The 11,649-nt window shown below is 39.3% G+C and overlaps 1 protein-coding gene across 1 annotated transcript; it reads left to right on the top strand.

Moving 5' to 3' along the window:
* Positions 1-4,387: 4,387 nt before the first annotated feature.
* On the top strand, positions 4,388-9,917 carry LOC145850360 (nectin-3-like; the record flags this gene model as incomplete). Its single annotated transcript, XM_082969235.1, has 7 exons — positions 4,388-4,736; positions 5,035-5,137; positions 5,314-5,468; positions 5,995-6,091; positions 6,220-6,250; positions 6,661-6,781; positions 7,489-9,917. Coding segments are annotated over 6 exons (855 nt in total), but the record flags the coding sequence as incomplete, so codon positions are not given.
* Positions 9,918-11,649: the final 1,732 nt, after the last annotated feature.

Below are 11,649 nucleotides of genomic sequence, written 5' to 3'. Positions count from 1 at the left end.
TTTGTAATGAGGCCTATGTGTATGTTTCATAACCAGTATAAGGTGGTACGGGCTTTCAAAGAGGAAGCACATAGCCTATGAAAAGCCAGCAGTCTGCGAGTGGGTTGGAGACTGTCTCATCCATGATCCACCCCATTGTGTTATAGCTGATGTGGCTTACTGAATTAGTGTTTTCCTACAGCAGGACATTTTTCTGTCAGCACAAACGTCAAAAACAAATGTCTCGGCTATTTCCGCAGAGGAACTTCCATTCATCAAAGGTTAGTGGTCTATTAAATTTACAGATACACATGTTTAGTTCCATTATTACTGACCAATATAAGCCTGGTTGTTTATTTTTGTGAAAAGGTTTTGGCTACATTGCAAGATGTGCATAGTCTCCATCAAAGAGGGATGATTGCAGACCATTGCATGAATTCATATTATTGCATTCAACATTATTTTACATACAGCTTAGCCTACATAACTGTTTTACATAAACAATGAATAGGTCCTCATTTTTACAAATCACCAATTTTAAAATGTAATATAATTCCATAATTACATTTCCCCTCTGACCATAGCAATGAGAAGAGCAAAGCATGTTACGGAATCTGTGCGGTGTGATTCTACTCATGATCCAGAGGGATACAGAAAGTAGGTTTCCAATTGATGTCATAAAATGCCATACTATTGACCTCATGTTTTTGTCTCTTTTTTCTTATTGACACAAGGCAAGACAATAACACCCACCAAACACACAATCCCACCATTCAACTGTAGTCCTTGTCCTTTTAGGGTACAATAAGGCACACACATCAGCTCAGTATGTTTACTATGTTTTAACTGAGTATGTTTACTATGTTTTTAACTCAGTAGTTATGAGACATGCTGAGCATGCACAAGTATCTGGGAATGTATTGAATATCTTAGTCTTGATTAAGTGTTAGAATAGAGTCAGGACTTTTGGCTTATTATTCTAATAACATATTCACTAAGTAGTTTCAGCCTAGACTGGACCCAGATCAGTATGTGCTTTAGCCATTTCTTTTTACAATAGCCACATTTCAGCATCAATAGGATATCATAGTTCATAAGCACAGCTAAATACTAATAATGGTCTTGTCTGTGTGTTTATGTAACATCTCTGTTTATTAGAGTTCATAAGCATCTATTCTACTGGTATCTTTTGGACAGTTTTTTTGGCTTGTGTTTTCTCTTTAGGTACACAGGTGATTGGAGGACGCAGGACTGTGGTACAGGGGGAGGATGTGGACTTATCCTGCAGACTGATAGAGACAACTGAGGACCTCGAACAGATAACATGGCAGAAAAGTACTTGGGAAGAAACACAGAAACATAATTTTATGCTGATTTATCCCAATGGGGCTATTAAGTTTATTGCACCAAATGGATTAAAAGGTAGAGTCCAGTTTATTGGGAACCCATCAGAAAACCTTGGATCTATTAGAATAACAGCTGTCAGACTGTTGGATGAAGGCACCTTCACATGTATCTTCAGTGTTTTCCCCAGTGGAGCATACACTACAGAGATACCTCTGACTGTGCTTGGTAAGAACTCTTCCTTCACTCTTTGCATCACTGTTTCTATGATTGACAGTGTGGAAAGACTTAATGTGATAATCAATACTAGAAAGGTAAGAAGTTGGTAGTTTCATTATTCAAGTGAAGCAAGAGCAGAGCCCTCATCTACAGAACCCTCATCTTCCATCTTCTCCGCGCTTAGAAAAAAAGGTGCCCAACGGGTTCTTTCCAGAGGGATAAGATTCAACCTATAAACTTTTTTTATCCTAAGAACCGTTTTTGGAAGAAATAGTTATTTGATGAATCTGTAGCAGTAATGAAATTTTGTCTGTCGGTTATTGCCATGCAAATAAAGAAGGCATGTCTCACAGTAATTGACTGTTTCTTAACATAATCACGTTTAGCATCTCCGGACCTCCACACATACAAGCCGCTGATGATCTACATTAAAAAAAGTATAATAAATACATTTAATATACACCATCACAATACATTAATTAATTATTTTAATCAGGTCTAAATAAAAATTATGATATGAAGAAAATGTATTTCAGAATAACAAAATATGAGTTGACCTACTGCATGCTATCTGGCTATACTCCATGCCATATGCTGTAGGCTTGTTATTTAGCTGACAAGATATGCTTTAAGTCCCGTGCCATTATTTTATTTTATATGATTTTATATTATGAAGAGTACAATTGAAGGATATTTTTCTTGAAACACGTCCTATATACTGGATTTAGAGTTTAGTTGTGAATGATATCAACCTTAAAATGTCTTAGAAATCAGAACATATATGGGCTGCATGGTGCGACTATAGGCTATTGATGATTTGAGAAAGTAGCAAAAAAGCTCTGTTCTTAGGCAGCACAGCTGTTCTCTCGTCAAGCGATTTTCACATGAGACATTTCTCAATTTAATTTTGTCTTCACTAATGTGTAAAAAAAAATACATGTCGTCTGTATGCACTCGAATAGGGAATGGAGGCCGCGAGTTTTCCCGACGGAATGATTTTCACTGATGATAGGTAGGCCACTTTTGTTTAAAGTGGAGCATGTGCTTAAGAGCAGCTGAGAAATAAATACAATAACACTTCTTTCAATCCACGCGTCAACCACTGTTTGAGGAGTATGCTCTCGCTGCCCGACAGGTGATATTTCACCTAAACGCTGTATGCCATGGGCTCTCCAACCTTGTTCCTGCAGCTACCCAGTTCTTAATTTAGGAAACCATAATGCTGATATACATATGCATAAGCTCTAATGTGCATATGGATGTTCTGAATTAATCATCACCTTGTGAGCTCTGTCCATTTCGTTACACTGTTTCAACCTGCTGTTGAACTTCTTTCTTCAAATTGATCATCACAGTGAGGTGAGTTTTAAAAGTATGAAAAAGCTGTTTTGATGATAAGTGTTTGGTGTGATTTTCGATTGCACTTGCACTGTTCTCAAAAGTGATGACAAACGCAATTATGCGTCTAATGGTTTATTATAAAGGTGCGTATTTATGGTGAAAATGATCTTCCCGAAACGTGAAACTCAAGCACAGCCTGTGTATGCCAGTAGGCTCTACCTGTTATAAAGCAAATGAATGTGCTTAATTTTAAGAAGTTATTTGACCACTTTAGTTGTGATACAAACCTTATCAAAACATATAGGTATATGGGCTAGGGTACATGAGGTGTGCGACTATGATTTGCATTGGTGTAAAGTATTTAAATATATGTACTTTAAAGTACTCCTTAAAGTAGTTTTGGGGGTATCTGTACTTTCCTTTACTATTTATATTTTTGACAACTTTTACTTTTACTTCACTACATTCCTGAAGAAAACGTTATACTTTTTTCTCCATACATTTTCCCTGACAACGCAAAGTACTTTTTTTTAAAGGGGTAGATTAGCTTTAATGTTACAGATAGATTCTAACTTCCATCAATGTAATTGTCTGCATCACTTCCAATCCCCCATATATTCTTTGCAAATATATATATATATATATATATATACATACACATCCCATTTTTTTTACACATCCCATTTAAAAAAATATGTTTTACTTTATTACTTTCTAATCCTACCACCCCTCCCCTAATTTGAGTAAACTAGTGAATACTATATACATTTTATGGACAAAGTCAATTTTACAATAGTTCTATTTTGTTTGTTTTTACTCCTGTCCTTCCTCTACCCTCAACCTCCCCCTGTTCCGTGACATGTGCATGATAATGGTCCACTCTAAATAAAAACTAATTTCCCACATATATTATTTAGTATATGAAAAGACGACACTAAATAAAGAATAGTCTGATAGGTGACAATAATAGCCTATCACGTGTGAATGATGTATTATCACTTAGGAACAAACCAAAGAACACTACATTATATGGTTGTATTTTGCGTCTTTTTTCCTAAGAGTGTATCCTCTTACTCAAGCTGTAACCAGAAGAGTACAGGCATTAATAGTTTACCTAATGGTGGAACAGATGTTGGAATATATACACCACTATATACAGCATTCCTGAACGGCATAATCACTGGGCTGTGAATGCTTGTCAGTGGAACTGCTGAAAATGGAAAAACAGCTTTAGTGATGTGTGTGAAACTTAATACCTCAGGTGCAGGTACCTCTCATCAGGGTGAGCTAAAACCTGTTAACTGGATTTGACCAAACCTCCAATACAGTAAATGTATAGCTACTAATGGTGTATATTGCAATTGGCCAGATGGAGAACATGAAAGGGTTTATTTAAAGTTTGTTGGTCATGTGACATGAGCATTTGGATAAGTTTCACATGATGGGCTGTGTGTATTTTGTTTGTTTTTTTCATGTATGGTTCCACATTTATAACTAGTGACTTGTTCATGTTTTCTATTCTCTGTTGATTTGTGTTCTGGTCATAGTCCCTCCAGTGGTGAATGTGACAGTTGATGTTACTCCTGTCACCGGGGAGAATGAGGTTGTCTTGGCAACCTGTGTGGCTGCTGGAGCCAAGCCACAGGCAGATGTAAAGTGGAAGACAGGTACATTGGGCAGTTTGTTGAGGACAGTGACTAACTCCACCCAGCACGCCAACGGAACCACCACAGTACTCAGCCACCTGCTCGGGGTGCCGACCAGAGCAGCCAATCAGCAGCAGGTCCAGTGTGTGGTCAACCAGTCTGCCCTGGTAACAGAGAAGACCTACAACTACAGCATAAACATCCACTGTAAATATATTCTACTACCACTGTCCTACACTATAGACATCCACTGAGGCACACAAGTGGTATGGACCTTTATGTGCTTTCATTGTACTGCTCCTCTACTGCAAGTAATCTATCAAACTGAAATGAAGGAAGAAATATTTCTTAGTGTTTCCTCATCTGTGGATGAAAGTTTCTTTCCTGCCCACTGCTCAGAGTCTGTAGTGTCATTGTTATGGGTCTGTCTTGGTGTGTAGGTCTATTTACATTCTATATCTGCAGTAACTGTAACCATCTCTCTCTCTCTCTCTCTCTCTCATAGATCCACCTCAGTCATTGAACGTTACCCTTAGTGAGACCTCTAAAACCACAGTCTTACTATGTGTAGCAGATGGTAACCCACAACCCAACTACACCTGGAGCAGGTACTCACTGGAAACTAGTTCAAACCAGTTTAAATGTAAATGTTAGGTACACTTGTTTAAACATATGAAACAGATTAGCTTGAAGCTTCAGTATGTTCATATATTATGATGGTAGTCAAATGATGCCTTTGCCTATCTCACACACACACAAAGCCCTTCTCCTCTCTCTCCCCCAGGTTGGTCCAGCCATGGCCTGGGTCTTCGGTGAGAGCAGAGGGAGACAAACTGCACCTCCTCAGTCTCAACTCTGAGCTGAATGGTCTCTATGTCTGTGAGGCCTCCAACCCTTACGGACGAGCAACTGGCTCCCTCTATGTACACATATCCTCTGGTGAGAAGCACCTGAGAGAGAGAGACACACACACACCCACTCACACACTATTCATGCTGGTTGCTTAACTATTTGCTTATGCTGTTTTATAAGATGCTTATAATTGTTACATGATTGATTGATTGAATGAATAGTTTATTGTCCCATAGGGACATTTGTCTGGCAACAATATAGGCATTCCTGGTATACACATAAAACACATATATGAAGTTATGAGAAATGTGATGTTGCATGGATGACAAAGTTGAGCCAGATGCTCACTTATCTTTCACTGCATGTGTTAGTATCAGACTTATGGCCTCATTCCCCTTTCTATAGGAAGTTACTGTATAACCACTAAGATGGTCATGATACACACTCATCTCTTACTGCATATGTACATGACTTATAACCTGGTATTATCTCTTTGCTTTCTGCAGGAAAATGTTTGCATTAGAGCCATGATGGTTGCTAGGGCAACAAGATTACATGTAATTATAAATACAGACTGTTTCTTATAATAACTGTATTCCCTATCTCTTCACAGAGACCTCTGCTGCCTGTTGGGTTCTACTGGTCATTCTATGTCTGATTGTTTCTGCTGCACTTGTATGGTACTGGTGGAAATACAGACAGTTTCCTTGGTAATATCAACTACTGTAATATCATGAACTGAATTTTGCATTGTGAAAATAATGCATTTGCATTAGATGATCATATATTGATTTTGCTCAAGTTAATATATTTTCTTTTCCTGGACAATATTTTCCAGGAGTTCAATTGTGGCCAAGGCACCAGAACAGGTATGCTGTGGTTAGTGAGTAGTTACAGATGTAGGATCTTAATTTGAGTCAGTTTGCTACAGCAGGAAAATAATCGTGCAGCAACAGGAAATTTGAATTATTATGAAAATTATAATTCATAGACATTTTTGTAAGGGTTGATACATTTTTCATGAGGAAAATCTAATCTGAAATTTCAAAGTGGAAACTGCAAACTTTAAAAGCCTTTTTAACCTCAAATATACTACAAGTGTTAAATGTCCTACATTGCCGGGAAGTTCTCCAGTTCCCTCAACTGGGTGATCAAATGAAGTTGCTACATATGTATTTCACTGTCCTCCATTGTTTTGTGACTAAACTTACGAATTAGGTTTCTCATTAGCCAATGGTTTCTATGTAATGATACTGTAATAATGTCCGTTTGATTCCAGACTATATCAATATCTTCCAAGACGAGGAGACATGACAAGGTTGAGGAAGGTGAAGATGACCCATTGGCTGCGACTGTCCAAACCAGGAAGGAGCCTGAGGAGGAGGAAGAAGTATCATGATGTATGGAACAATATACCTTATTTGTTTTCTGGAAACATTTTATTTTTTATTTGTATTATTCCAGATGTTTTTTTATTTTTGATAGATTGTCTGTTCATTAAGTATATTTATTGTGTTAGCTCAAAGAAATCGCCGGACAGGTTTAATGCCAGAAAAATCTAATTCTCCAATGTTCTAACCATCTGCAAAGAATAGAAACATTATCCCGAGTGGCGCAGTGGTCTAAGGCACTAGAGATCCTGGTTCGAGTACAGGCTCTGTCGCGACCGGGAGACCTATGGGGCAGCGCACAATTGGCTGGGTTAGGGGAGGGTTTGGCTGGCAGGGATGTTCTTGTCCCATCGTGCTCGAATGACTCCTGTGGCGGGCTGGGCGCATGCACGCTGACACGGTCGCCAGGTGCACAGTGTTTCCTCCGACACATTGGTGTGGCTGGCTTCCGGGTAAAGCAGGCATTGTGTCAAGAAACAGTGTGGCTTGGTTTTGTCGGACGCATGATAGTGTGGCTTTTGTTTCAGAGGATGCATGGCTCTTGGCCTTTGCCTCTCCCGAGTCCGTACGGGAGTTGCAGCGATGAGACAAGACTGTAACTACCAATTGGCTACCACGAAATTGTGGAGAAAAAGGGGTCAAAAGTTTTAAAAAATTGTACAAGAATTAACAGAATAAGCACATTCTCCAACCATCTAATGAGCAATATCTTCTAGGACATTGGAAACCTCGATTCCATCACCGCTTCACCCAGTGCTGGTCCTCGTTTCAGATTTTTGTTCCCCTCTCGTGGACTCCGCCTTGCCGTGGTTGAGGGGCTTTGTTGCTTCAGCGGGAACAAGAACTCTCCTGTATGTATGAATGTACAGTATGTATGTACAGTGCTTTCAGAAAGTATTCATACCCCTTGACTTATTCCATATTTTGTTGTGTTACAGCCTGAATTTCAAATGGATAAAAAATCATTTTTCCTCACTCATCTACACATAATAACCCATAATGACAGAGTGAAAACATATTTTTTGAAATGTTTGCACATTTATTGAAAACGAAATACAGAAATATCTCATTTACATAAGTGTTCACACCCATAAGTCAATACATGCTAGAATCATCTTTGGCAGTGATTACAGCCGTAAGTCTTTCTGGCTAAGTCTCTTAGAGCTTTGCACACCTGGATTGTACAATATTTGGACATTATTATAATTCTTTAAGCTCTGTCAAGCTGGTTGATCATTGCCAGACAGCCATTTTCAAGTCTTACCATTAATTTTCAAGCCAATTTAAGTAAAAACTGTAACTAGGCCACTCCCGAACATGTAATGTCGTCTTGGTAAGTAACTCCAATGTATATTTGGTCTTGCGTTTTAGGTTATTGTTCTGCTTTAATGGGAATTTGTCTCCCAGTATCTGTTGGAAATCAGAGTGAACCAGGTTTTCTTCTAGGACACTGCCTGTGCTTAGCTCTATATCCATTTATTTTTATACAAAAAGAAACTCCCGAGTTGTTGCCGATGACAAGCATACCCATAACATGATGCAGCCACCACCATGCTTGAAAATACAGTATGAAGAGTGGTTCTCAGCGATGTTTTGTGTTGGATTTGCCCCAAACATAGTACTTTCTATTCAGGACATAAAGTTAATTTCTTTTCACTTTAGGATGCACATGATGCATCCTAATTGCAATATTTTTTGGAATATTTTTTTCTGTAGAAAGTTTCCTCCTTTTCACTCTGTCATTTAGATTAGAATTGTGGAGTAACTACAGTGTTGTTGATCCATCCTCAGTTTTCTCCTATCACAGCCACTAAACTCTAACTGTTTCAAAATCACCATTGGCCTAAAGGTGAAATCCCTGAGCGGTTTCCTTCCTCTACTACGGCAACTGAGTTAGGAAGGACGCCTGTATCTTTGTAGTGACTGTGTGTATTGATACACCATCCAAAGTGTAATTAATAACTTCACCATGCTCAAAGGGATATTCAATATGTCTGCTTTTTTGACCCGTCCACCAATAGGTGCCCTTCTTGCAAGGCATTGGAAAACCTCCATGGTCTTTGTGGTTCAATCTGTGTTTGAAATTCACTGCTAGACTGAGGGACCTTATAGTAACTGTATGTGTGGAGTACAGAGATGAGGTAGTCATTCAAAAAATCATTTGAAACACTTATTGGACACAGAGTGAGTCCATGTAACTTATTTTGTGACTTGTTAAGTAACTTTTTTCTCCTGAACTTATTTAGGCTTGCCATAACAAAGGAGTTGAATAATTATTGACTCGAGACATTTCAGCTTTTCATGTATTTTTTTATTTGTACACATTTCTAAAATCATAATTCCACTTTGACATTATGGGGTATTATGTGTAGGCCAGTGACACAACATCTAAATGTAATACATTCAGACTGTAACACAACAAAATGTAGAAAATGTCAAGGGGTGTGAATACTTTCTGAATGAAATGTACTGTAAGTGTTGAAGCCAACTAAAGGGAGCCCTGGTATAAGCTAAATGACATATGTATGAAATGGAGAACCTTGTCAGTAACTACTACTGTACACACACCTTTGGCTGATGGTACTTCTTGCAGCGGCTCCAAAATTAATTCCTTTATATTATGCGGTTATGCAGTTTTGGTACAGCGAGCAGTTATACTGTAAAAGGAACCATGAAACCAAGTGATCCACTGGGAACATAAGCTCCACTAACAGCTGCCTTATGATCCACGTATTAACCCTATCCCTGATGAACCCTGTGTTATTTGTTGATTTAGACTAGCATTAGTGTAGCATGGCATTTTTGGCCACCGGTGTCAAGTCCTGACCATAGTAAGTTGTTATTTTCTATGGTAGAGTAGGCCAGGGCATGACGGGGTGTTTGTCTGTTTTTGTATTTCTATGTTCAGTTTCTAGTTTTGTATTTCTATGTTGGTTTTGTTTGGTATGATCTCCAATTAGAGGCAGCTGGTTGTCTCTAATTGGAGGTCATATTTAAGCTGATGTTTGTCCCACTTGTTTTTGTGGGTGATTATATTTTGAGTAGTGTGTTTTCTCTCTGCGTCACGGTTTGTTGTTTTTGTTAGTTCAAGTATGTAGTGTATTGCATTACGTTTCACGAATAAATAAAGATGTTGAACTACAAACACGCTGCATTTTGGTCCGATCCTACAAACAGCCGTGACAACCGGTGGTTACTGTTTGCAGTTGGTAGTTAGAATGTAGGTATTTTCACTACATTATAAGTTACAATGCAGGTCTTTTCACTACATTAGTAGTTAGAATTAGAGGTCGACCGATTATGATTTTTCAACGCAGATACCCTTTATTGGAGGACGAAAAAAAGCCGATACCGATTAATCGTCTCATTTAAAATAAAATGTATTTGTAATAATGACAATTACAACAATACTGAATGAACACTTATTTTAACTTAATATAATACATCAATTAAATCAATTTAGCCTCAAATAAATAAACATGTTCAATTTGGTTTAAATAATGCAAAAACAAAGTGTTGGAGAAGTAAAAGTGCAATATGTGCCATGTAAGAAAGCTAACGTTTAAGTTCCTTGCTCAGAACATGAGAACATATGAAAGCTGGTGGTTCCTTTTAACATGAGTCTTCAATATTCCCAGGTAAGAAGTTTTAGGTTGTAGTTATTATTGGACCATTTCTCTCTATACAATTTGTATTTAATATACCTTTGACTATTGGATGTTCTTATAGGCACTTTAGTATTGCCAGTGTAACAGTATAGCTTCCGTCCCTCTCCTCGCTCCTACCTGGGCTCGAACCAGGAACACATCGACAACAGCCACCCTCGAAGCAGCGTTACCCATGCAGAGCAAGGGGAACAACTACTCCAAGTCTCAGAGCGAGTGACGTTTGAAACGCTATTAGCGCGCACCCCGCTAACTAGCTAGCCATTTCACATCGGTTACACCAGCCTAATCTTGGGAGTTGATAGGCTTGAAGTCATAAACAGCGCAATGCTTGAAGCACAGTGAAGAGCTGCTGGCAAAAAGCACGAAAGTGCTGTTTGAATGAATGCTTACGAGCCTGCTGCTGCCTACCACCACTCAGACTGCTCCATCAAATCATAGACTTAATTATAATATGCTGCAAAAAAAATAAAGGGAACACTTAAACAACACAATGTAACTCCAAGTCAATCACACTTCTGTGAAATCAAACTGTCCACTTAGGAAGCAACACTGATTGACAATAAATTTCACATCCTGTTGTGCAAATGGAATAGACAAAAGGTGGAAATTATAGGCAATTAGCAAGACACCCCCAATAAAGGAGTGGTTCTGCAGGTGGTGACCACAGACCACTTCTCAGTTCCTATGCTTCCTGGCTGATGTTTTGGTCACTTTTGAATGCTGGCGGTGCATTCACTCTAGTGGTAGCATGAGACGGAGTCTACAACCCACACAAGTGGCTCAGGTAGTGCAGCTCATCCAGGATGGCACATCAACGCGAGCTGTGGCAAGAAGGTTTGCTGTGTCTGTCAGCGTAGTGTCCAGAGCATGGAGGCGCTACCAGGAGACAGGCCAGTACATCAGGAGACGTGGAGGAGGCCGTAGGAGGGCAACAACCCAGCAGCAGGACCGCTATCTCCGCCTTTGTGCAAGGAGGAGCAGGAGGAGCACTGCCAGAGCCCTGCAAAATGACCTCCAGCAGGCCGCAAATGTGCATGTGTCTGCTCAAACGGTCAGAAACAGACTCCATGAGGGTGGTATGAGGGCCCAACGTCCACAGGTGGGGGTTGTGCTTACAGCCCAACACCGTGCAGGACGTTTGGCATTTGCCAGAGAACACCAAGATTGGCAAATTCGCCACTGGCGCCCTGTGCTCTTCACAGATGAAAG

This window comes from Salmo salar, chromosome 25 (assembly GCF_965601325.2).
Source record: "Salmo salar chromosome 25, fSalSal1, whole genome shotgun sequence".
NCBI classification, from domain to species: Eukaryota; Metazoa; Chordata; class Actinopteri; order Salmoniformes; family Salmonidae; genus Salmo; species Salmo salar.
This window is presented reverse-complemented; position numbering and strand designations above follow the sequence as displayed.